This window comes from Podarcis gaigeae, assembly GCF_964106915.1.
Source record: "Podarcis gaigeae genome assembly, chromosome: 8".
Lineage (NCBI taxonomy): Eukaryota > Metazoa > Chordata > Lepidosauria > Squamata > Lacertidae > Podarcis > Podarcis gaigeae.
In genome coordinates this window covers 675621-702612 of record NC_139684.1, presented here as the reverse complement: position 1 = coordinate 702612, position 26992 = coordinate 675621, and the positions used below count along the sequence as shown (strand labels likewise).

Here is a 26992-nt window from a genome sequence, read left to right as displayed (position 1 = left end):
CAAATAAAACTGCGGACTCGTACAAACCACAAGTAGTATAACACAGTTCACAACTCACAAGGACAGATGTTAGCCATTCATAAGAAAAGTTTAAGATTACAATTAAAATTTTTAGGCACTACACTAAACTCAATATCTGATGTCATTATAGAAAATTCTTATAACTATCAATAATCGGCTAACATTCCATTCCGTCTCTTGTACGAGAGGACGGCTGTTAGGAATTTAGCAACCTGTAGGGTAATATAAGGATCCACATCTTGAAGAACCCAGGCGAGCTGTAGGTCTACTGGTTTGTCAGCCATAGGCTGGATTATGGAGTTTAGTATACTAGCACGGACTGAACTGTACAAAGGGCAGATAAACATAACATGATGTAGAGATTCAGATGTTTTCATTTCACACGCACACATTGAAGGGACTTGGCCCTTTGTGAATCTATGTCTCAGCAGGTTTGTTGGAAAGACATTGAACCTAGCTCTAATGAAGGCATATCGGTGAGACGCGGCCATAAGCGATGTTAAATAGGACGGAGCGTGGTAGATAGGGGTTATGCCGAAATTTAACGGCGAGCAGGCTCCACCACCAGCTACGAAATTTTGGAATAGCTCCGCATCATCCAGCCTTTGATTTATACACCTTTTTGCCACATTTAGATCCAGTTTGAGCAATTCCGTGGGCGAGATCTCATAGGACAGCAATTTGGCATGGATTTTTCCTGACCACAAATTTGTGAAGTCATCTCGCCACATGCATTGAATGAGATAGTGGTTCGGGAGTTTATGCCATAGGGATATCCAATAAATCAAAACTCTCCTCCATATAACTAACTCCACTGAGGGGATCTTCATTTCTAAGCGAATAGCTGCATTACTTACGCATATTGGTAATTTTAGAAGTCGGCGTAAGAATTGGCTTTGGAGTGACTCTAAAGGTGAGAGGTTTGCAAAGGTGCAGCATAGGCCATTGTGGCCATCACTTTGATGCTATACACTTTCAAGGCCGCAGGGATGAATAAGGCCCCCTCAGAGTAGAAAAAACGGAGGAGGGAGTGTGATAGGGCTTTTGTCTTGTTTTGAAGATATTCAACGTGTGCTTTCCACCCTAAATTATATGGAAAATAAATTCCTAAATATTTAAATTTATGTACTTGTTCGATTTTCGTGCCCTCCAGTTTCCATGAATAAAGTTTTCGACTCCTTGAAAATATCAGGACTTTGGACTTGGTGTGGTTGATAGACAGATGGTTAGAATGGCAATATGTCACAAAAATCTTTAGTGCCCTCCTTAAACCCACTCTGGAGTAAGAGAGTAGTACCGCATCATCTGCGTAGAGAAGTAAAGGACAACGGTAATCTGCTATACGAGGGGTGTGGATAATTTTTTGTGAGACGGCTAATGGGTTCCTCATATCACTGATAAATAAGTTAAAAAGAAGAGGCGCTAAAATACACCCCTGGCGCACACCCTTATTTCCTGGCACTGGGTTTGTCAGGTCTCCAGCAGGGGATAATCTCACCCTGGCCACGGACCCGGCATGAAGTTGGGAGATAAGCCACAGGAGCCTTCTATCTATTCCCCAACACGCAAATTTATCCTATAGTAATTTCCTCGGAATACTATCAAACACAGCTTTCAACTCTATGAAAGCTGCGCAAAGTTGGCCCCGTCGAGGTGTCGAGTATTTACGGGCTAAGTGATAAAGAATAATTGCCTGGTCTGTTGTGCATCCGTTTAATCTAAATCCAGCTTGCTCATGTCCAATCAGGTCAGCCTCAACTGACCACTTCATCGACCTAGCCAGCAAAAAACGGGCATATATTTTCCCAATGGACGATAGCAGACTGATATTCCGATAATTCCCTGGGTCACCGGGAGGGCCTTTTTTGTAGACAGAAATTATAATGGCCTCCTTCCACATTCCTGGTATTAAGCCCGTGGCATTTATTGCATCGAACGTTTTAACTAAAATCCCTGCCCACCATGCAGAATGAAGCTTTATAGCCTCAACAGGGACCAAATCTGGCCCAGGGGCCTTACCAGTTTTCAGCTCAGCTATCAATTCTAGGATTTCTGCAGGGTCGGTATTGGGCCAGACGGGAAGGGGATTCGAAGGTCTCCAATGAGTGGCCGGAGCTTCTGCCACTGAGAAATATTTTCTCAGGAAGTGTTCCCATGTAGGGGCCGGGATCACCGTTAAGGGATACTTCGTGTTTCTTCCCTTTATTAAGGACCAAAATTTCTGGGAGTTATGAGATTTTGAGGCAGAAATTATAGTCTGCCAACGATTTAAATGCCATTCCCATTTGGCCGATTTCTGGGCCTGTTTGTATGCTTTTTTAGCCAGGGAATAAGATGGAGGTAAGGCCGGAGCTCCGGAAAGTTTATAGTCATTATATATTGTATGTAGATGGAGTCTGGCTAGTTTGCAAGCAGAGTTGAACCAAGCGGCGCCAAATTTAACATAATCGTTTTTAACTCCATAGGTTGGAGAAGTAAAAAAGCGAGTTAAAACTTCTATCAGGCAAGGAAAAAAATTCATACAGGTAATAGAATCACGCGGGACTATTCCTACGTCCGGCTGATCACCAGAAAACTTTTCTCAGTTAAATCCATATATCTATGAGCGAGGGCAGGGGACCATCTAGTCCCCTTTGTTTTAGTGGACGACTCCACAATCACCGGGATTGGGTGGGAGCGGTCGAGCAACTGCCAGTCAACACATAACTTGGTTGTCAGGGGAAGATGGTCACTAAATTGGGCATTATCAATTTTAAAAGAGGTGACATTCAAAAACAGATCCCGGGAAACCAATACATAGTCGAGAACACTGTTTGATTTTAACCCCAGGTGGGTGAACTCTCCTGGTATGTCTGGAGGACACCTGCCATTTAATATAATTAAATTAAGGCATAGAGTCATCTGATAAAGCATCACTCCCGCCTTATTGACTTTTACATCCTTTGATATTCTAGTAGGGGTGTATACTAGATCGTAAGTTTGAACACCGGGGTCAACCCACCACTTAGACTTTTTAAGAGCCTCACGATTTGAGGCTATCCGAGCGTTAAAATCGCCTCCAGTAATGGAGGGGACATTGGGATATTTAAGATAACAAGAAAGTAAAAAATCCTCTAGGGATTCCCATCTAGAAGTAAGATCAGCTGCTAACCCTCCCGGAGGGAAATAAACATTTGTAACCAATAAAGAGAAGTTTCCACCAGAGATCAGTCTGGTAATAGCATAAGGCAGAAATGCATGCACTAGTGAAAGTTTAGCCCGAAGTTTAAGGGAGATACCAATTGTAAGGCCACCTTTAGGGCGGCCACCATTCGTTGACGGGCTAGCAGGCAGACATATAAACTCAAAGCCATTTAACTCAATTTCCTCCTCCACCCAAGTTTCTTGTAATAGTATGATAAGAAAGGAATTAATATATTTTTGGAATTCGGGGTCTAATTTTTTACTTTTCCATCCAGCAATGTTCCAACTTAATATTGATGGCTGGGGTTTCCCCGTTCCTCCAATTGACTGTCATTTGGAAAATTGGCTCAACTTTAGTACAGGAAGAGGGGAGCCAATAAAGAAATCAGTTATCTTCCTCTGATGAAAAACCTCTCGTAAAGGCTGAGTGGGATTTACAAGGTCATCTGACTGTTGAGCTTGGCCACTCGATCTACTAGGAGTAGGACCTTGAACAGGGGCGGACCCCTTTTCCAAAAGAGGTTGGTGGGCCACCCGGGGTGGACCAGCTATCTCATCAGAAGTTTGGTCTCTCTTTAGCCCGCTACTGGTCTTTTGGGCTACCTGATTTATGTGGCCTGTTGGGTCTTCAATCAGTTCCATCACTGGTCTTGCTGTTGAATCCATAATACTCCGCAAAGAGGGATAAGGCTGGGCGAGAGGGCTATTTGGGAAGGTTGGCAAAGGCACCTCTTCTCTTGATTGATCAGTGCTATAAGAAGGTTCCAAGTCTGGCATCGATGAATGTGTAGAAGGGGATTTTTCCTGTTGTATGCTGCCTTCTTCAGGTATGTTTTTCAATGGACAGTCATGTAAATCTATTAAGAGCACAGAGGATTGTTCTGCTTGGAGGGAAGGACTGGTAGTTGCTTCTTGGGGTTGTATCTTATCCTCCATTGCCGACATACATTTAGCATTAGATATTGAGAGATCCATATGATCTGGTTCTTCTAGGGAGTCATGTTCGCTGTACGTGAGTATTCTGGTGCTGAGCTTCCTAATAAGTTGGGTTTTAAGCGATTCCAGTCTATTAATAATTTCTTTTTGTTCCGTCACTGGTAAATATGCAAAGGAGGCAATGAGTTCGATCTCTTCTGGTGGTGTCAGGCCACTTTCCGGATGGTCATTGTTCTTTGCTAGGGGAGTGGAGGCCACATAACTCTTCTCCTGGGGTAGAACACCCACTCCGGTGTCCACTGGTGGATCGGGTTTAGCAGATTTTGAGCCCTCTTTGGTTATTGCTTCCAACAGTAGGGGTTTAGGCGTAGGGTCTATAAAGGCTCTCGTTGGTGCTATCCCACAGCGAAACAAAAATGCTTTCTTTCGTAATATGATAGTGGGAATTTTTCTGGATTGGAACGCAAGCAGGACTCTCTGGGATTTATGATGATGGACAAGGGGGAGGACTGCACAGAGGTCAATTTGTGTTGCCTCCAAATTTAAAAGCACCTTTAGGAGTTCCTTGGCACCACCCAGAGTTCTCCATCTTGGGTCCCAAGACCATGCTGCTTGTCACCAGGCAGTTCTGGTAGCCAAGGGTGAGGGAAGATGTACGGGAATATGTACGGGGGTGCGACCAATGCCAGAGGGCAAAGGGGGAGAGGGCTGCCCCCGCAGGGTTACTGGAACCCTTACCCACACCGGGAATACCCTGGGAGGTGGTGTCCATCGATTTTATGACAGATTTGCCCAAGTCAAGGGGGAAAACAGCAGTCATGGTAGTAATCGATCTACTGACAAAGATGTGCCATTTCATAGCTTGCTCACATGCGGTGATGGCAGAGGAGTCAGCCAGGTTGTTTGTGGATCACATCTTCAGGCTGCATGGGTCTCCCTTGAGGGTCATCTCAGATCGCGGGAAACAATTTACTTCCCGGTTCTGGAGGAAGCTCATGAGCTTGCTACAGGTCAAGGTGGGCTTCTCAACGGCGAGGCATCCGGAAACCAATGGACAAGCAGAAAGAGCAAACAGTATACTCCAGCAGTACCTACGCTCTTACGTCATCGAGAGACAGAACGATTGGGTAGAGAAACTAGCGTTGGCTGAATTTGCGTACAATAACGCTGAACATGTGTCCACGGGAATGAGCCCGTTCATGGCCAATTATGGGTGTCATCCCAGGGCCTTCCCGGGGAGGGGGGGAGGAAGGATGGAGTATACCCGTGGCAGAGCGGGTGTAGAAGAAATGGAGGCCTTGCACCAGCAACTCAAGATGAACTTGGAACGGGTCAAGGAAGTTTACAAGAGGCAGGCGGACAAGCACCATTGGGAGGGGGAGGCCATACAGGTGGGAGACCGGGTGTGGTTGTCAACCCAAGGGTTACCCCTAAAGGGAGGGTGCAAAAAGTTGCAGTCGAGACGGCTGGGGCCTTTTGAGGTAACACAGCAGGTGAACCCCATGGCATTCAAGCTCAAGTTGCCTAACAGCATGAAGATACATCCGGTGTTCCACAGGTCCCCACTTTCACCGTACAGGGAGGGACGGGAATTTCTGGGGCGGGAGGGAGGAGTCACCACCCACCCGCAGGTAGAGGAGAGGGAACGCAGCAACCAAGCCACAGAAACACTTGACTCAAGGTGGTGAGGTCGCCAGGTGGAGTACTTGGTAGCTTGAGAGGGAGAACCCAGATCAGAAAACACGTGGGTCCCCGCTGAGTTGATCAATGACGGGTATCTGGTGGAAGAATTCCACAGCCTGTTCCCAGATAATCCAAAACCACTAGCGAGATTCTGGGAGGAAGAATTTGGAACCACAGACGAAAAAGAGGACTTTGTGGGTTTTCCTGCCTCCGAAGAGGAGGGAGGGGAGGTGTCAGAGGGAGAAGAATCAGACTGGGAGGCCCACCCCGCGGGAAGAGATCGGAGCGGGTGGGAAGCGGGTTTTGAATCCTCAGAGGATGGCGACAGCTCCTTCAGGGGATTCCCCGCATTGTCGGCCGAGGAAAGAGACGAGGTTGAATCGGAAAATCGGGCCGGGGTGGAGGGGGTCCTGGGGGGGAGGTGGATGTCAGGGAACTGCCATCGGAGCCAGAGGCGGAGGGAAGGCTCCAGAGGGATGCCACAGAGGGTCCCAGTAGGGAGAGAGGCAGCCCATCTGCTGGGGAAGGAAATCAGCGTAGCACTAGTGGAGAAGGGGGGCAGATGGGGGAATCGGCGAGGGGGCTCCAGGACTCCTCGCCAGAGACCAGCGGGGAGAGCACGGGTCCTCCGCTGCCCACACCCTCCCTGCGCAGAAAACTTCCGCGCAGGGAGAGTAGGAGGAGACTTGGTGTCAAATAACTTCTTTGCTGGAAGAAGTTCAAGAAACGCCCACTGACGGATTCTGCCAGCGATTGAGACAGCCATGGGTGGGTGGCTGTCCAGACAGAAAGGGTTCACCCAGGTAACCCAGCCAGGTGTGGCAACAACTTACGCACGAGCAACCCCTAGAACCATTACAAGTATCTTTTATATCTTTTCTAATTTCTGCTAAGGTCTCTGCAATATCTAATTTAAGTTCCTCCTGTTTCAAATTTCTCCTAGCGATTAAACCCCCCATGCACCCGCGCCTCCATCCCCCTGGGCTTCCGAGCCTTTTTACAGGATCTTTAGCCCTGGGGGAGATACACCAGGGGTGCCACTGGGTTCCCAGCACCCAAAACTTCCTTTTGGGGGTTTTCTGGAGCTCACAGCGCCTTTGTGAAGCTCCAATCTCCTGTTAAACTCAGATTTCCCCGTAGAGGCTAAATCCACGCCAGTAATGGCTCCCACAGCCGACCAGAAGTCTGCTTTGCACCTTCTTTCAGTGTGATGTGTCCTTGCACTCTGATAATGCCTTCTGCTTCTCTGAATGGAAGGAGGGGAGTAGGTGTAAAAGCTAGCTGACTACACGAAGGCAACATTTACATTTGTTGCCCCCTCCAATTTTGGCCTTAGCCCCACCCACCACTAGCATGAAGGTATTTTTTCATTCATTCACTTATTTATTTCTCAGTGTATATGCCACTCAACTGGCGTGGGCATTGAACCTTAATTCAAACTCGGGGTTAGGATAGTGTCCTCCATTACACCAGTAACAAGCTGTTTTGGGGGCAGAGGAACAAACAACCGACTGTGTAGCTTATACACAGGACATAGGAAGCAGTGCATATTTAAAGCAGTTGTCATATCAATTGCCATGGATTTCCCCTCAAAGAACCTGGGAACTGTAGTCTTTGAGGGTGCTGAGAATTGCTAGGAGGCCACCCCATTATTCATCTCACAACTACAACTCCTAGAGTTCCCTTGGAAGAGGAAGAGGCTATTAAGCCACTTTGAGAAGTGAAGCTTGTTGGGATTCAGAACTTAACGGGTTAAGATGTTCTGAGTAATGCCTCACATTCTGACGTAAGGTTTCGAAGGTGGGAGGAGTTTTCTCTGTTCCTCTCTGTCTTTGAGGGAGAAGGAAGCAGTAGCTATGGCTGCGAGAAGTCCTGGAGTGTATTTCTGAGAAATGTCGCAATAAAGAACTGTTAATGGACACACAAGTGCTTGGTGTGTTTGTCTGAATCTAAGCAGCAGCAGCAACAACAGTTTTCCCCGCTGTGTTTTACTCTGCAAGGCGTGACCGAACGGAGCAGATTGCCGCAGCTTGAGGAAGCGCACCGGACCGCTGTAAAGAGCTAATTGAGATCGTAAAGTAATTAGCCACGTCACGCCTAATTAAGCCAATAAAGCTCTGTGAGGGGAATGGGGGTTTCCTAACAACTCTCAGTCCCCTTAACAAACTGCAAAGTGCCCAGTAGTCCTCGCGGGGAGCCGGGATTGTTTAAAGTGGCATGATACTGCTTCAAATGTATAGTGCAGAAGTAGCCTTATGCCAAATCTGATCACTGGTCCTTCTAGCTTTGCATTATCTACTCTGACTGGCAGTGTCTCTTCAGGGCTTCAAGGAGCAGTTTTTCCCAGCCGTTCCTGGAGGCACCAGCAATTGAACCTGGGACCTTCTGCCTGCAAAGCAAATTCTCCACCCCTGTGCTGCAATTCTTCCCCAGCTCTCTCCTCCAACAGAGAAGAAAGGCTTCAGTATCTGCTGCCTGAAGCAGTTCCCTCACTTTGTCCAATGGCAGGCCCTGCCAGCCCTATCTGACCACAGAGTCTCTTCCTCTGCTAGTGGCAAGATGCCACAGAAGATGAGCGCTGCATGCACCCCACAATTATAGTTGCCATTGGCCACTATGAAGATAAATGTGAAAGATAAACCATTAAGGGCACCTCCCTTACCTAGTTTAGGAAGTGAGGCCCAAGCTGGAGGTGGGTCTGGAAGTGGAGTGAGAAAGTGGAGTGAGAAAGAGTGGCTGGGGAAACCCAGCCAGATTGTTGGAGTATAAATAAATTATTGTTGTTCTAGCTAAAGGTTTCCTGCTTGGCGTTTCCTGCTTGCAGGGGGTTGGACTCGATGACCCTTGTGGTCTCTTCCAACTCTATGATTCTATGATTCTATGAAAGGTGGGAATGCTTGTTAGGCATAATTATGTAATAAAACTATTTCTTATTCAGCTCACCTGACCTGCTTTTGTTCTCTTGCAGAGACCAACCTGAGTTCTCTAAAGCAGTCACACCTGGATAGTTCTCCTGTGGTGTCTTCGCCCCATCAGAGAAGAGACTCTGACAGGTACTGCCAGCTCTGCACGGCTTGGTTTAATAACCCAATGATGGCACAGCAACACTATGACGGGAAGAAGCACAAAAAGAATGCAGCCAGGGCAGATTTACTAGAGCAACTAGGGAAGACACTGGATCTAGGCGAGTTAAGAGGTAAGAGCCTTTGGTTTTCTAAAAGCATCAACGTGGGAACCCCCTGAGTGCTCTCCCCAGTCCTCCAAGCGTCCATGTAGCAAGCCATTGGGAGGGCTCCATGCAATTCCAGTGATTTCCATCACACTAGTTGAATGCCCTACCCCAGGGGCTCAAGGCATCTTAGGGTGCAGCATCTGTCTGTCTGTCTGTCTGTCTGTCTGTCTCTCTTTTCCTGGGGATCTGATGTGAGATCTATGAGGTCTGCTGCCTCATAGGAGTGAGTGATGTTTGCCTCCAGTTATGTGCTTCTTATATTGAGGAAGAGTTGTGGCTCAGTGGAAAAGCACAGAGGGGGCTGGGAGAGAAGTCTGTCTGAAACCTGGAAAGCCAGGCGGTGCCACTAGGCTCTGATTCAGTACAAGGCAGCTTCCTATCTACATACCCTCCAACATTCATCAGATGAAAATAGGGGCATTTCTCACTCCCCCCCTGGCCGCAACTGACCCTCCTTGACCCCCATTTTTTGTCATTGTCCCCTGCAAAGCATTTCCTATCAGAAGAAGGGCAAATGTTGCCACCACTAGTCCAAAGGGATACATCACACACCCCTTCACCATCCTGAGAAAAACCCTTAATCTTGATTTGATTTGATTCTTTGGTAGATTTACAAAAAAAAAAAAAAAAAACACTCCTAAATTAATCTTATAAAGGGGCAGAAATAGATGCAGACACACAAAGCATTTTTTAAATAAAGAAAATCAAGACTGCACTCTGCTGCCCCATTTTCCCCACCTAGGGCAGCCCTGCCTTCTGTCTGCACTTCAGGGCTGGCGCCTCATGCGAGACTGGGCGTCAGCAGCAAAAGCAGCCTCTCCTCCTCCTCACCTGCTCTCCAGCATCTGCCACAAGGTGCCCAAGGGAGGAGGCCATGGAGAGGCTCCACCGCAGCTGCAGCAGCTGCTGCCACTGCTGTTGCTCAGGACAAGCACCAGTTCAACCTCCTCCCTGAGCTTGGCGAAATAGGGACATTCTGGGATCAAATCAGAAGCTGGGAAGGCTTTCATAATTCTGGGACACTTGGAAGGTATGTATCTATGTTCCTAATGGTTGGGACAGGGCTGCTGTAGCTTAGTGGTAAACCATCTGCTCTGCATGCAGAAGGTTCAGGCCTCCTGCAGATGTCATCTTATTAGGAGGTCTGTTCCACACAATGTAGAAATCAGGCATTTAGTGTTGTGACACCTGCCCTTTGGGATGCCCTCCCCTTGAATATCCAAAAAGTGCCATCTTTGTTGTCTTTTCAGCGCATACAAGACCTTCCTCTTTCTCATTCTGCATGTGTACAGCAATTGTTTTCAAGATGCTTTTATTACCTTACCACTTGTTGTTCATCAGCCCAGGCTCCTTATTATTAGTAGATAATAATGTTTTGGGGTTTGGGAAACCCATTCCTTCAATAAATGTAAATGAATCATTAGCTCCAGGTGGGGCTGGGAGAGACCCAGCCTCAAGCCCTGGAGAGTTGCCAGTCAGTGCTTAGACAAGGCTTAGCTTGGTGGTTGGATTCAGTAGAAGGCGGCTTCCTATACTCCTTGATGTCGTGGTGCATCTGCTTTGCATGCAGGAGCTCTCAGCTTAAATCCTTGACATCCCTGGGCTGGCTGGAATAGACCACAGCCATTCAGTGCAGACAGTGCCAAGCTAGATGGGCCAGTGGTCTGACTCAGTATAAGGCAGGTTCCTATGTGTGAATTGCCTTCAGACACTTCTGGTGGGTCTTGCCTGGGGCCACTAATTAACCATTGATGGGGCTTTATGCATCCCACAGACCACAGGTTAGGCACCCTTGGTCTAGAATATCCTACTTTAGGACGGCTGCAGACTGAAGAATATGGCCCATTTTCTACCTTGTTCCCACAAAATCCCAGCAGGTGAGGTCTCCCTGGGGGAGGGAGGGTCTGCAGCCACTTTTGCCAAGGCCCATTCATTCCTCATTTTTACAGGAACTGCCCACCCAATTCCCTTCCTTCTCCACTGAAATCTGTTACTTATGTAAAATCTTGACAAAACACATCTCCTGAGTTGGGGAAACATTCTTTCCCTTTAACTTCCTGCAGTCAAGTACTATTAGCTGGAAGCCCATCAAATATGGAATGTTTTATCCATTTATGTCTCACTAAAGGGATTTGAAAACAGAAGGGTTTCCTAGTGCTACATTATATATAGTTTTTTTAATGTGCTGTGTTCCTTTCCCCTTTCCCTGCCTGAGCTCCACAAAATGCAGGTTGAGTTTCTAGATGAATCTCCTGTTATTAAATCCTTCTTGAATGGGTGGCATCCTTCCCTCTGGAACAAGCACATGCCACAAGTGTTCTTCAGAATATATGTAAAACACAGAGATTGAAGCATTATCCTCTCATCTGCCCCAAGGCAGCAAATTTAGCAACATAACCCCTAACAGTATGATTATATGTGAGATGGAAATAGGTGGTTCTCTTTTATTTGCTGCGTCTCCCGCCTCAGGCAGAATTTCCTTTTATGTCTTATTCCAGAAAAACCAACAGCCTTGACCGAGAGACCCCCGTGGGCCTTATTCTCCAGCACCCTCTGGTGCAAAACTCTTGCAACTGCAGCATGAAGTGGCTTCCCGGGCTTCTTTCCTCTATGTTAAAGTGGTTTAAGACTATGCTGCCCATTGCTTTAACCTTCCCTTGGGATGCACAGGTGGTTGCCAAGGGAGTCTTGAGCTCCTGCCCGGCACCTTTGTATTAAATGCCTTGAATGATCCAAGTCTACTCAAGTCAAATCAAATTTATTTATTTACGGCTATTAGCCCATAAAATGTGTACAAACCTAAAAGCACAGAAACATAAAAACCAATACATCTAACAACAGAAGGGGAACACCACGATGCAAGGGTGGGTCATTGAGCAGTGACAAATAACAGCTTGGGGCCCGGAAAGATCCAAGGGACGGTTCCCAGAAAAAGGAGAACTGGAGACGAGATCCGTCATGCACTCTCATCATAACTGTCCGATTAGTTTTTGTTGTTGATGTTGTTTTTTGGTGGTTTTTGTGTGTGAGATAACCGCATTCAGGAATCTCGCCACCTGCAGAGTTACAGAAGGATCTGTATCCTGCAAAAGCAGTGCGGCATGTGACTCAACAGGCCTGCCAACCAAGCGCAGTAAAGCAGGACCCAGGAATTTAGTCCTGGCTATGCTATGTAAGGGACAGTTGAACATTATATGTGGAAGAGATTCAACTGTTTTCCCGTCACACTCGCATAGCGGAGACACCAAACCCTTGGAAAATCTGTGGCTCAGCAGGTTCGATGGAAAAACATTGAACCTTGCACGAATAAATGCAAGTCGGTGTGGTACAGATGAAAGAGATGACATATATGATGGAAGGCCAAGTGCTGGGGTTATTCCATGATACCTGGGGGAGCAGACACCCCCACCCCTGGAGAGGTTGTGTTGATTTTCAATGTCTGCTAATCTTTGCTCGATAAGGCTTTTGGCTGAGCGTAGGTTCATCTTTAAGGAGTCTGCTGGGGAAATTCCGATGCTCAGAAGTTTGGCATGGATTTTTCCTACCCACGGATTAACAAAGTCATCCCGCCAGAGGCACTGAAAGAGGTAATGGTCGGGAAGCCTATGCCAGCTGGACAGCCAGTAGCCAAAGACTCGCTTCCAGATGACAGTCTCCAATGATGCAGTCCTTAGCTCCAGATGTATGGCTGCATTGCTCACACACATGGGGAGTTTCAGGAGGCGACGGAGAAACTGATTCTGCAATGTCCCCAGCGATGTTAAATTGGACCCTGGGGCCCAGAGTGGGGCAGCATAACAGAGGGTGGAAACCACTTTTGCGTGGTACACCTTCAATGCAGAAGGGATGTGGGAGGCTCCGTCGACCGCAAAAAATTGGAGTAGAGTGTAAAGTATTGTTTTCCCTTTGTTCAGTAAATACTGTATCTGTGGCTTCCAGCTTAGGTTGTAGTGAAAAAAGACTCCCAGGTATTTAAATTTGAAAACCTGTTCTAATTGGACTCCATCTAACTTCCAGCTGTAAGTTTTCCGAGACCTGGTAAAGACCAGTACTTTAGATTTTCCATGATTAATTGTCAGATGGTTGAGTTTGCAATAAGCCGCAAAAATCTTTAGAGCTCTGCATAAACCGACTCTAGTGTAGGAAAGGATCGCTGCATCGTCAGCATATAGGAGCAGAGGGCAGCGAAAATCAGCTAGGCGGGGGGCATGAATGTTGGCTTGAGACTCACTCAGAAAGAGCTTCATGTCGCTAATAAACAAGTTGAAGAGGAGTGGGGCCAAAATGCAGCCTTGGCGCACTCCTCTATTTATTGGGACCTCATTGGATAGGTTTCCCGCCGGTGTGAGTCTCACTCTAGCCGACGACCCGTGGTGTAATTGGGTTATAAGCCATAACAGCCTTCTATCTATGCCCCATCTCTCTAATTTCTTCCATAGACAGTTTCTTGGGATACTGTCGAAGGCGGCCTTTAAGTCTATGAAAGCGACACATAGGCGCCCCCGACTCGGGGCAGAATATTTTCTGGCAAGATGATACATAATTACCATATGGTCCGTGGTCGAATAATTGTTCCTAAAGCCCGCTTGCTCATGGCCAATCAAATTTGAGTCGTATGCCCAATGGGACAGCTTAGACAGCAAAAATTTTGCATAGATTTTCCCGATGATAGACAAAAGGCTGATGTTCCGGTAGTTCTCTGGGTCAGCAGGGGGACCCTTTTTATGGACTGGTACGATCACGGCCTCCTTCCATGACCTAGGGATAAGCCCCGTAGAATTAATTGCATCAAAGACTTTGGCCAGAATTTCAGCCCACCACCTCGGTTGCGCAACAATAGCCTCAGCAGGGACTAGATCCGGCCCAGGGGCTTTGCCCGTTTTCAGATCTAGTATCAAGTCCATTATCAGCTCTGGGTCGGTAGAGGGCCACAAAGGTAGATGGTCGGCTCGGAATTCCGTGGATGAGTTGGATTCCTCTGCCAAAGAGAAATATTTACTCAAGAATTGTTCCCATGTGGGCGCAGGGATAATCGCCAGTGGGTACTTCCTTCCTCTTTTGTTTATCAGAGCCCAAAATTCCTGTGGTCTGCGGGATCTAGAGGCCGCAATCAAGGCTCGCCAACGCTTTTGGTACCATTCGCGTTTGGCCAGCTTTAAAGTCTGTTTGTATGCTCTTTTGGCTTGTAAATAGGAGGGTGGTAGAGCCTGGGCATTAGAGTTTTTGTATTCATTATAGATAGAATGAAGAAGGGATCTTGCTTGTTTGCAAGAGGTGTTAAACCAAGGGGCCCCAGTACTGCAATGCGCCACTTTCGCCTTTTGAGGAGGTGATGTAAAAAAAGTGGTAAGGTTTGTTATAAGAAGGTTAAAAAGTTTCAAAACCGAATTGAAGTCTTGTAAATCAGTAGTTACTTGAGGTAGATAGGCAATGATTTTCCTATGAAAAAATTCCTGGTATTTTTGGGCCACAGCCTCCGACCATTTGATCCCTCTTATTTTGGTCGATGATGAGGTTTCCAGAAGGACTGAGTGTTTATAGTCCTTCTGGCACCGGAACAATGACAAAGTGGTCACTATAATAATAATAATAATAATAATAATAATAATAATAATAATAATAATAATAATTTATTATTTATACCCCGCCCATCTGGCTGAGTTTTCCCCAGCCACTCTGGGCGGCTCCCAATCAGTGTTAAAAACCGTACAGCATTACATATTAAAAACTTGCCTGAACAGGGCTGCCTTAAGATGTCTTCTGAACGTCAGGTAATTCTTTATCTCTTTGACATCTGATGGGAGGGCGTTCCATAGGGCGGGCGCCGCTACCGAGAAGGCCCTCTGTCTGGTTCCCTGTAGCCTCACTTCTCGCAATGAGGGAACCGCCAGAAGGCCCTCGGCGCTGGATCTCAGAGTCCGGGCTGAACGATGGGGGTGGAGACGCTCCTTCAGGTATACAGGACCGAGGCCGTTTAGGGCTTTAAAGGTCAGCACCAACACTTTGAATCGTGCTCGGAAACGTACTGGGAGCCAATGCAGATCTCTCAGAACCGGTGTTATGTGGTCCCGGCGGCCACTCCCAGTCACCAGTCTCGCTGCCACATTCTGGATTAATTGCAGTTTCCGGGTCACCTTCAAAGGTAGCCCCACGTAGAGTGCGTTGCAGTAGTCCAAGCGTGAGATAACTAGAGCATGCACCACTCTGGCGAGACAGTGCGCGGGGAGGTAGGGTCTTAGCCTGCGTACCAGGTGGAGCTGGTAGACAGCTGCCCTGGACACAGAGTTAATCTGCGCCTCCATGGACAGCTGTGAGTCCAAAATGACTCCCAGGCTGCGCACCTGGTCCTTCAGGGGCACAGTTACCCCATTCAGGACCAGGGAATCCTCCACACCTGCCCGCCTCCTGTCCCCCAAAAACAGTACTTCTGTCTTGTCAGGATTCAACCTCAATCTGTTAGCCGCCATCCAACCTCCAACCGCCTCCAGGCACTCACACAGGACCTTCACCGCCTTCACTGGTTCTGATTTAAAGGAGAGATAGAGCTGGGTGTCATCTGCATACTGATGAACACCCAGTCCAAACCCCCTGATGATTTCTCCCAGCGGCTTCATATAGATATTAAAAAGCATGGGGGAGAGGACAGAACCCTGAGGCACCCCACAAGTGAGAGCCATGGGGTCTGAACACTCACCCCCCCCCACTTTCTGGACACGGCCCAGGAGGAAGGAGCGGAACCACTGTATGACAGTGCCCCCAGCTCCCAGCCCCTCTAGACGGTCCAGAAGGATGTTATGATCGATGGTGTCAAAGGCCGCTGAGAGATCCAGCAGAACTAGGAAACAGCTCTCACCTTTGTCCCTAGCCCGCCGGAGATCATCAACCAGCGCGACCAAGGCAGTTTCAGTCCCATGGTGAGGCCTGAATCCCGATTGGAAGGGATCCAAATGGTCCATTTCCTCCAGGCGTGCTTGGAGTTGTTCAGCAACCACCCGCTCAATCACCTTGCCCAAGAATGGCAGATTTGAGACTGGGCGATAGTTGGCCAAATTGGCCGGGTCTAAAGATGTTTTTTTAAGAAGCGGTTTAATGACCGCCTCTTTCAGCGGGTCTGGGAAGGCTCCCTCACAGAGGGAAGCATTCACCACCCCGCAGAGCCCATCGCCCAGCCCTTCCCGGCTCGCTTTTATCAGCCAGGATGGGCAAGGATCAAGGAGACAGGTGGTCGGTTTCACTCGTCCAAGCAGCCTGTCCACATCCTCGGAGGTAACAGATTGGAATTGATCCCATGTAACAGGACCAGACAGAACTCTAGCACTCTCCCGCCCTGGCCCTGCTCCCACAGTGGAGTCTACCTCCTTCTGAATCTGAGCGATTTTATCTGCAAAGAACTTTGCAAAAGCATTGCAGGAGATCTTGGGGTCCCTACCAGGCCCCGGTGGTACAGGTGGTTCTGATAGATTGCGAACCACCTGAAAAAGTCTCCTGCTGCTGTTTTCTGCAGATGCAATGGAGGCGGCGAAGAAGGCCCTCTTCGCCGTCGCCATTGCCACTTGGTAGGCTCGACGTTGAGCTCTAACCCGTGTCCGGTCTGATTCAGAATGAGTTTTCCGCCACCGGCGCTCTAGCCGTCTCAACGATTGTTTCATCACCCTCAGCTTCGGGGAAAACCACGGGGCTGTCCGGGCTCCATGCAATCGCAGAGGGCGCTTCGGAGCCAGACAGTCAATAGCCCTGGTTAACTCCGCATTCCAGCGGGCCACCAGGGAATCAGCTGAAAGGCCATCAACATGGGATAAAGCATCCCCTACCACTCTCTGGAAGCCAATTGGATCCATTAAGTGGCGGGGGCGGACCATCCAAATCGGTCCCACCTCCCTGCGAAGGGGAAGGGTTGCGGAGAAGTCCAGTTGCACCAGGAAGTGATCTGACCATGGCACTTCTTTTGTTTCGCTTTTAGTTAATGTCAGATCACCAACATCCGTAGAGGTAAACACCAAGTCTAAGGCATGTCCGTGGCTATGAGTTGGGCCAGACTTATTCAGGGACAGCCCCATGGAGGCCATGCTTTCCACGAAGTCCCGAGCGGCCCCTTGTAAGGTCGTGTCGGCATGGATGTTAAAATCCCCCAGGACAACCAAGCTAGGTGTCTCCAGGAGCATATCCGCCACGACCTGAAGCAGCTCGGGCAGGGAATCCTTGGTGCAGCGGGGAGGTCGGTACACCAGTAGGAATCCTGTACTGCCCCTATTGCCCAACTTCCAGAACATGCACTCAGAAAACTGGGTCTTCCCAATAGGACGCCTGGTGCAGACTAATGACTTCCTAAAAATCACTGCAACCCCCCCTCCCCGCCCACATGACCTGGGTTGCTGTGCGTAAGAGAAACCTGGTGGGCAAGCAGCGGCAAGGACAGGCCCATCTGCTTCATCCAACCAGGTCTCTGTCACACATGCCAGATCAAATCCTCCATCCACAATCAGGTCGTGGATGGCAGTGGTTTTATTAATCATTGACCTGGCATTGCACAGCAACACTTTCAGGTCATGTGGGTTTCCCTTGCTGATTACTGTATCCTTTCGGTCAGGACCAGACCTGGAGGCAGGGATAGTCCTCAAACAACGACTAAACCTGCCTCCTCGGTAATGACATGGTCTGGTCTTAGCATAACTCCTCCTCCTGCCCGTGATCACTGAGATCGGGTGTCCCGATACATCTCCCCCTGTGGAACCTGCCCCACCCAATCTATTGGCTGAGGCCCACTCCCAGGCAGCCATGACCTGGGAAGGTGATCACTGAAATGTTGGTTTTCAACTTGGAAGGAAAGTACATTAACGGCCAAATTTGCAGAGATCAAGAAGTAATCGATAACACTGTTAGATGCTAGTCCCAGGTGAGTGAACTCCCCCGGTATGTCGGGGGGGAAGGTGCCGTTCAAGAAGACTAGATTCAGGCGAATGGCCATTTGGTAAAGGGTTACTCCTGCTTTGTTTACTCTGTTGTCCTTTGAAGTTCTAATTCTGGCATGTTCCAAGTCAAAGTTGTCCAAGCATGGGGGAGTCCACCGTTTGGACTTGGTTAGTAGGTCCCAGTTTGTGGCAATACGAGCATTAAAGTCTCCCCCAATTAAGGAGTACGAGTTAGGGCATTTGGTATGACATGACAATAGGTGATTTTCAAATGATTCCCATCTCCAATCAAGATCAGGTGCAGAGCCTTCAGGGGGGAGATAGACATTAGTAATTAGTAATGAGGACTTCCCTTCTGCGATCAGTCCAGATAGAGCAAAAGGCGGGGAAGCCCGTACCAGAGTGAATTTGGCGTGAAGTTGGAGTGAGATCCCAATCAAAAGACCCCCTTTGGGGCGACCACCTTTCAAGGAAGGGGAGGCCGGAAGTGTTAGAAGATCAAAGCCGTCTATGGTAATCTCTTCCACATCCCATGTTTCTTGGAATAGAATGATATTAAATGAATTTATATACTTCCTGAATTCGGGATCTGATTTTTTGGTTCTCCAACCAGCAATGTTCCAGCTAAGTATTGATAATGTCAGATCCTTGTGCTGTCCCGGTAATTGTCACTTTGAGTTGTTTAATAGGTTCTTGGAGGTAGGAGGAGGACCCATAGAGAAATCAGTAATTTTAGTTTGTGCGGATAAGGTCTTCTTCTGTGTTGGTCGAATCCATGATTTGGTAACATTAACAGGCAGGGAGGGCTTTGCCGGGGAGGAAGAATTAGGCAAAGTTGGTGAGGTCGGATGCTGTTCATTGAGGTGAGTAGTAGTAGGTCTTTGATGGGCTATACTAGTAGATCCATCAGAGTTGTCAGTCTTAACCAGGGTAGCGCTAAGAGGTGTTCCAGCCATCACTTGTAGTTGTTGCGCAGATGGAGAGGAATTATCACGCAGATGTATAGAAGGACGTGAGCATGGGGATGGTGCATGCATAATCATTTCCTGGTGATCTTCAGACAGGGTAGATTCTAGCTCTGGCATTGAAGCAAAGGATTCATCAACTTCCATATTTTGATTGGACATAAGGTCAGAGACGGGAGTGTTGAGTTTATCGACTTCCTCCACGGTAGAATGGTGCTGTTGGTCCACAGGTGACTGCTGATTCAGATCAGTAGGGGGTAACAAAGTAGCAGGTTGAAAGCTTATCAAGGCATTTGATGGAGACGCCTTGTGGGACGTGGAGCGCCTGCTCTCCTCTCTCGTCGGCATAAAGGGGTCCCCTAGCGATAGGAGTCTTTGTTTGAGTAGATCCAATCTGTCGAGAATAGCCTGCTGTTCTTCTGAAGGGAGTTTTCCATAAGAGGAGATAAGATTTCTCTCTTCAGGGATATTCCAATCTCCACTTGCAAACTGGATCATTCCTCAGCGTAACTAGATGGGCACTTGGGATCGCAGGTGGAACAGGGGGTACCCGGCTAGGTGTTTTTTCCTTTATTATTGGAACAGAAGGAGGTAACGAGCATTCATTGTCGGTTAAGAAGTTGGCAAAAAGAGGTTTGACACTCGTGTCCTTAAAGACTCTTGTTGTTACAATCTCCCAGGCTGCCAGCTGGTCTTTTTGTCTTGCAAGAAGATGTGGGACCCTTGCAGACTGGAAGGAGAGCATAAATTTCCTTGGCCAGGGCGTGGCATTTAGGGGTACTACAGATGTAAGATCTATCTGGAAAAAAGGGATATTTAGCAAATCACGTAGGTACCCTTTAGCCATCCTCAGGTTATTCCACCTAAGTCTGGGGGCGTCACGGGAAAAAATGGATAGACATATTTTATTAGGTTGAAAAATCAAGGATTGCTTGTTCCTTTGGGGCAGTGGCAGCCTGCTTCTAGAACCCTTAAGGTGAGATTTCTGGTCATGTTGTCTCTTTAAGGCACTTACAAGCTGCACAGGAGATTGATGCAAATTAGATAGCTCAGTTGAGGAAGATGGATGCGTCAGAAGGGCTTGTGAAAGTTTATTCAAAGATAAAGAAATCCCTTCCAATTGCTTGAAAATGAAGCTTAAAGTCCTGATTACTAGTTGTATTTGATCAGGTACTGATTCATGGGCAGTTTGCCCTGATGCGTCCTGTTTTAGTGATGGCGAAGGTGTAATTAAGGTGTCAGGAAGGGGGGCTTCCCTATGGCTTCCATCCGCCTCTGGATCAACTGGCTTTTCCAGCTCCCCTTGACCATACAGAGGCCAAAAGCGGTTGTATGTTTCGACCGCAGAAACAATTACTTGCTCTGTTTGGCTGTTATTGTTAGTAGGTGGTGAGGGAGATTCAAGCTTTGACTGCTTTGACTGCTTTGCTCTTGGAGGTGAACAACCTTTCTCAGCAGATCTTGGTCGCTTGCCATGACCCATTTGTCACTGTCTCACTGACTACGGAGGTTAAAAGTAGACGTAAACGGAGATAAAAAGAGAACTTATCTTTTGTGGACACAACTCCTCTGCTATTCCTCCTCCACTGCTCAGCATAACCCAGTCTTCAAGGCGGCGTTTCTAATCAGCAGCAGGCTTTCTCAGCAGAAGGTTTGAATATCCTTGTTAATATGTATATTGGCCACGACTGGCCAACAGTAGAGATAAAATGGTTAAAACTTCTAACAGAGGTAAAATAATTAAAAGTCTAATAAAAACAGCTATAAAAACGGCTATAAAAGGCTGTAAAAGGCTATAAAAGGTTTGTAATCCAGGAGGGTTCACGGAGGAGAAGTTGTTACAGCCGCCATCTTGCCACACCCCTCCTTGAGTGAAAGTCAATAGGGGTGTATGGTGTGTTGGGGGAGGGGTAGTACCTCTGGTGGGAGACATGTCATGCTCCTTCTGGGGTAGTTTGTCCTCACCCTGCTCCCAGCTCTCACCTGCGGCTCCAGGAAGCTGTCAGCAGGTGACAGCAGCCACACCCCAGGGAATGTCTTTGACTGGCCGGCTAAACCAGGTGAGGGAAGCCGATGGGTTTCAAACTCTTGGTGAGTCAAAGACTTCCCTGAATGTGAAGACAGGTGCTGGCAGATTGAGCAGAGGAGACCAATAGTGGGTCCAGCAGTCAAGAAGGTTGTTTCTGCATGTGCTGTAAATAATAATAAAAATAAAAAAATAAACAACCTTTTTTTGTATCCCGCCCTCCCCAGGAAGTGAGGGACAAGTGGGGCTCATCCACCTGGGAAGGGAGCCCATCTAGGAAAAGGAGAACTCTGCTCCTTAACCTCTGCTGCCTTGCAGGGTATCTTCAGAAGAAAAGGCTCAGGAGTAAACCCTCCACAAATCCAGAGTGGCATCCCTAAGATGGCTGGATGGCGCCGTGTGCGCCCCTTTCCAGCAACTGTGGCAAAAATTCTGATTTCCTTGGGACCACATCAGAGAGGCCAAAAAGGGTGTCTTGCTGTTTGGTCAGCCCAGAATCTCCGTCCACACAGCCCAGACTTGCACATCGGGGAGATCACAGAGTGGTGTGACTTCATCCCTGGAGGCACAGTCCATTGTCTCTCGAGACAGAGGGATGGCAGCAACAACCTCTATCTAGTCATATCAACCCTGATTTGCTCCTGGTGTTCCATGGCCAACTATGGGCGCATCCACACTTCCACTTGTCATGAGTTTGAGTGGTTTACCATTTGCTCCTCTACTTTCCCCAGGAAAGTACCCTGATGAATTGGAAGAAACTGGATTGGCATTCATCCCAATACAGTGGTAAACAGTGGGGTTTTCCCAGGGAAAAGTGGCAGTACAAGAGGAAGTGGGCCCTATGACAATGGGAACAGAAGCAATATAGCTCTTAGGAGCAGGTGATGGGGCCAATCAGAAGGGAAATGAGGGAGGCTGAAAAGAAAGGGGACTCTTAGGACCTGAGGCAGCAAAATGTTGGACAACAAGAGAGAGAGAGAGAGAGAGAGAGAGAGAGAGAGAGAGAGAGCACATGTCAGAAAGATCTCAGTGCAATCTAATAAAACTAAGTTTTGCTCACTGGTGCAAAATAGCCTCTTAAAAACTAGAACAGAGCAGATGTGTCAAGTGTCCCTGAGAAAGGGTTTCCACAATGTGGATGGCTAGCTGAAAAGCCTTTGCTTCATAACTGCAGTGATATAATAAAAAATGGAAAGCATTATTATTATTATTATTATTATTATTATTATTATTATTATTATCCTCATCATTATCATCCGTGTCATTAATTTATTGATCACCTTCTAAGACACCATTTCAATTAGATTTATATATAATTGAAAATAGTTAAAAACACAGAAACTTTTGAAACAATACTAAAACCATAACAAGTGGACACTTGTGATAAAAAACTATCAAGCCAGGAAAGACTTGAACTGGACAGCCTTTGAACAGACAGTTCTTAGTAAAATAAGGCACATGGCTACCATATTTTCCAGTATTAACTAAAATGAACCCAAAATAATGTAAGGCGTTTCAGCTTATTCCTAATTTCTTTTATTCAGTCTCTTAAAAAAAAAAAAAGACAAAAAGTGGACCATGGTGCTGATAACACCAAGGTTGCAGGTTTGATCCCTGTATGGACCAGCTGCATATTCCTGCATTGCAGGGGGTTGGACTAGATGATCCTTAGGGTACCTTCCAACTCTACAGTTCTGTGATTCTGTGATTCTGTGGAAATGAATAAGTAAAAATCCCCCTGAAGAACATAACTTTCTATGCATGTAGCACATGTCCACATTCCAGAAAAATCAAGTGCTTTGCTTGATCATGAGACCTGTGAAGATTTCTGGGTGGTTCTGCAAAGAATCTTTCCGATTACAATCCAGCACAAATATCTCTTTTGAATTTTTCCCAAAGGTTTTCACATCTGCCAAGTCAATTTCTCTTGCTCTAATAGCCAGAAGATCTAAGTAACAACAACCGGGTGGAGGTGGAGGAATCTCACCCTAATTCTACCAACTGACAGCTTTTTCTGCCTGTTGACAAGCTTCAAAGTTTTGTAACAATCTGTCCCTGAGCAATACAAGAAAAAATGTTTTTGTTTTGCTTTTGTTTTCCCAATGAGTTGCTTCACTTGAACAATGTTTACAGGCCCAGCTGTATTTAATTTTATATGAAACATCCTCTCCAGTTTTGATAACGCTGTCATTCTTCAGAAATAGTCATTGCTTCCCAAATCTAATATTTGGGATTTCATCAGTTTAATTAAATAATGATGCCATCGCACCTATAACTCCATGCCCAGGCAGTATGAAGGTTCATTCCCTTGTGATGAGAGGAATCCTGAAGGCTTTATGGCATTTTTGTAAGATCTGTTTATTTCTAGATAATAATAAAAAAGGTAAAGGACCCCAGGACAGTTGAGTCCAGTCAAAGGCTACTCTGGGGTTGTGGTGCTCTTCTCACTTTCAGGCCAAGGGAGCCGGCGTCTGTCCACAGACAGCTTTCCTGGTCATGTGGCCAGCAGGACTAAACCACTTCTGGCTCAACGGGACACCGTGACAGAAACCAGAGCACACAGAAAATGCTGTTTACATTCCCACCGGAGTGGTACCTGTTTATCTACTTGCACTTTGATGTGCTTTTGAACTACTAGGTTGGCAGGAAGAAGAAGAAAAAGAGTTTGGATTTGATATCCAGCTTTATCACTACCCGAAGGAGTCTCAAAGTGGCTAACATTCTCTTTTCCCTTCCTCCCCCCACAACAAACACTCTGTGAGGTGTGTGAGACTGAGAGGCTTCAGAGAAGTGTGAACAGCCCAAGGTCACCGAGCAGCTGCATGTGGAGGAGCGGAGACGCGAACCTGATTCCCCAGATAACAAGTACCTTGGGGAGAGGGAATTCAATTCAATTCTCATTTAGAGGTCCTTCTGAACCAAAACACAGCCATCCTCCAAAATTAATTTATCTCAAAATTTTACAACACAGTTCTCCGGTCAAGTACTACATACAGAAATGCATGCAATATGGTAAAATGTGCATAAAAATGCCTATTAGTGAAAACTTGCTTTGAAAACTTGCATATTGGGGAAAATTGCATACAGAAATATGTATATAAAGGGTGAAATGCTGATGAATTTTCATGAGAGGATTTTTAATACTGAATTTAAGATGGGAAAAATGAGAGATTGATAGATTCATCCCTTCTTACATGGCTACTTCCAGAGAAGCCAGCTAAAGAACTCAAGGGGATCCAGATTGTATTTATTATGATAAATCATACCAGGACATCTCTGGCTACGTGAAGCAATATAGAAATATAAGAAATTAAGCGGAAACAATACGTAAAGCTGAGTAATAAAGATTGGTGCTGCTTTGACCAGATTTGTGAGGAACTTGGTAAATTAGGCCATAAACTTAATATTCCAGCATTGCATCAGACTTTGTGCTTGCCCTAGTTTCTTCTTTCACATTCGTGGCCAGCAGCAAGTTTGTTTATTTATTTTTATTTATTCCTTTCAAAGGCGCCTCAGGTGGCAAACAACAAAAGATTAAAGAATGGAAGCATTTTTAAAACCTTAAATCCATTTCAGTACAGGTGCAGACTGGGAAAGATCTCTACTTAAAAGGTTTGTGGGAAGAGGAAGGTCTTCAGCAGGTGCTGAAAAGGCAACAGAAGCAGCGCCTGCCTAATTTCCAAGGGGAGGGCGTTCCAAAGGGCAGATGCCACAACACTCAAGGCCCAAGTCCTGCATTTTGTGGACTGCCTGATAAGATGGTACCTGTAGAAGGCCCTCACCTGCAGAGTGCAGCAAATAGTTGAGTATATAATGAGAGACAATCTTTCAAATATTGTATTTTCAAACACTATTCTACAAATATTGAGGGCCACTTGGAGAAGTGAGTGAGGGGGTGGGGAGGGACAGTGCCTAAGTTCACAAAGTAGCCTGCCAACAAGATCTGTTTGCATGAGGGTTGAAGGAGGAGATCCATGGCAGCCTACTGTTACAGCCTACTGTAAATTATTATATAGTTTGTATTTTGCCTTTTAAGGGGAAGGGTCATGGCTGCCTGGGAGTGGGCCTCAGCCAATAGATTGGGTGGGGCAGGTTCCACAGGGGGAGATGTATTGGGACACCCAATCTCAGTGATCACGGGCAGGAGGAGGAGTTATGCTAAGACCAGACCATGTCATTACCGAGGAGGCAGGTTTAGTCGTTGTTTGAGGACTATCCCTGCCTCCAGGTCTGGTCCTGACCGGAAGGATACAGTAATCAGCAAGGGAAACCCACATGACCTGAAAGTGTTGCTGTGCAATGCCAGGTCAATGATTAATAAAACCACTGCCATCCACGACCTGATTGTGGATGGAGGATTTGATCTGGCATGTGTGACAGAGACCTGGTTGGATGAAGCAGACGGGCCTGTCCTTGCCGCTGCTTGCCCACCAGGTTTCTCTTACGCACAGCAACCCAGGTCATGTGGGCGGGGAGGGGGGGTTGCAGTGATTTTTAGGAAGTCATTAGTCTGCACCAGGCGTCCTATTGGGAAGACCCAGTTTTCTGAGTGCATGTTCTGGAAGTTGGGCAATAGGGGCAGTACAGGATTCCTACTGGTGTACCGACCTCCCCGCTGCACCAAGGATTCCCTGCCCGAGCTGCTTCAGGTCGTGGCGGATATGCTCCTGGAGACACCTAGCTTGGTTGTCCTGGGGGATTTTAACATCCATGCCGACACGACCTTACAAGGGGCCGCTCGGGACTTCGTGGAAAGCATGGCCTCCATGGGGCTGTCCCTGAATAAGTCTGGCCCAACTCATAGCCACGGACATGCCTTAGACTTGGTGTTTACCTCTACGGATGTTGGTGATCTGACATTAACTAAAAGCGAAACAAAAGAAGTGCCATGGTCAGATCACTTCCTGGTGCAACTGGACTTCTCCGCAACCCTTCCCCTTCGCAGGGAGGTGGGACCGATTTGGATGGTCCGCCCCCGCCACTTAATGGATCCAATTGGCTTCCAGAGAGTGGTAGGGGATGCTTTATCCCAAGTTGATGGCCTTTCAGCTGATTCCCTGGTGGCCCGCTGGAATGCGGAGTTAACCAGGGCTATTGACTGTCTGGCTCCGAAGCGCCCTCTCCGATTGCATGGAGCCCGGACAGCCCCGTGGTTTTCCCCGGAGCTGAGGGTGATGAAACAATCGTTGAGACGGCTAGAGCGCCGGTGGCGGAAAACTCATTCTGAATCAGACCGGACACGGGTTAGAGCTCAACGTCGAGCCTACCAAGTGGCAATGGCGACGGCGAAGAGGGCCTTCTTCGCCGCCTCCATTGCATCTGCAGAAAACAGCAGCAGGAGACTTTTTCAGGTGGTTCGCAATCTATCAGAACCACCTGTACCACCGGGGCCTGGTAGGGACCCCAAGATCTCCTGCAATGCTTTTGCAAAGTTCTTTGCAGATAAAATCGCTCAGATTCAGAAGGAGGTAGACTCCACTGTGGGAGCAGGGCCAGGGCGGGAGAGTGCTAGAGTTCTGTCTGGTCCTGTTACATGGGATCAATTCCAATCTGTTACCTCCGAGGATGTGGACAGGCTGCTTGGACGAGTGAAACCGACCACCTGTCTCCTTGATCCTTGCCCATCCTGGCTGATAAAAGCGAGCCGGGAAGGGCTGGGCGATGGGCTCTGCGGGGTGGTGAATGCTTCCCTCTGTGAGGGAGCCTTCCCAGACCCGCTGAAAGAGGCGGTCATTAAACCGCTTCTTAAAAAAACATCTTTAGACCCGGCCAATTTGGCCAACTATCGCCCAGTCTCAAATCTGCCATTCTTGGGCAAGGTGATTGAGCGGGTGGTTGCTGAACAACTCCAAGCACGCCTGGAGGAAACGGACCATTTGGATCCCTTCCAATGAAACTGCCTTGGTCGCGCTGGTTGATGATCTCCGGCGGGCTAGGGACAAAGGTGAGAGCTGTTTCCTAGTTCTGCTGGATCTCTCAGCGGCCTTTGACACCATCGACCATAACATCCTTCTGGACCGTCTAGAGGGGCTGGGAG

At 47.5% G+C, this 26992-nt stretch overlaps 2 protein-coding genes across 6 annotated transcripts in view; both read left to right on the top strand.

The window, feature by feature from the left end:
- ZMAT4 (zinc finger matrin-type 4) overlaps positions 1 to 26992 on the top strand; it is a 296262-nt gene that overhangs the window by 189239 nt on the left and 80031 nt on the right. For all 5 annotated transcript variants that reach the window (XM_083753412.1, XM_083753413.1, XM_083753411.1 and 2 more), the window contains one exon: positions 8792 to 9019. In XM_083753412.1, coding sequence (XP_083609538.1) covers positions 8792 to 9019 — 228 coding nt within the window. The remainder of the gene's footprint in view (positions 1 to 8791; positions 9020 to 26992) is intronic.
- Positions 1 to 26992, top strand: part of NKX6-3 (NK6 homeobox 3) — a 641500-nt gene that overhangs the window by 583818 nt on the left and 30690 nt on the right. The window lies entirely within an intron of this gene.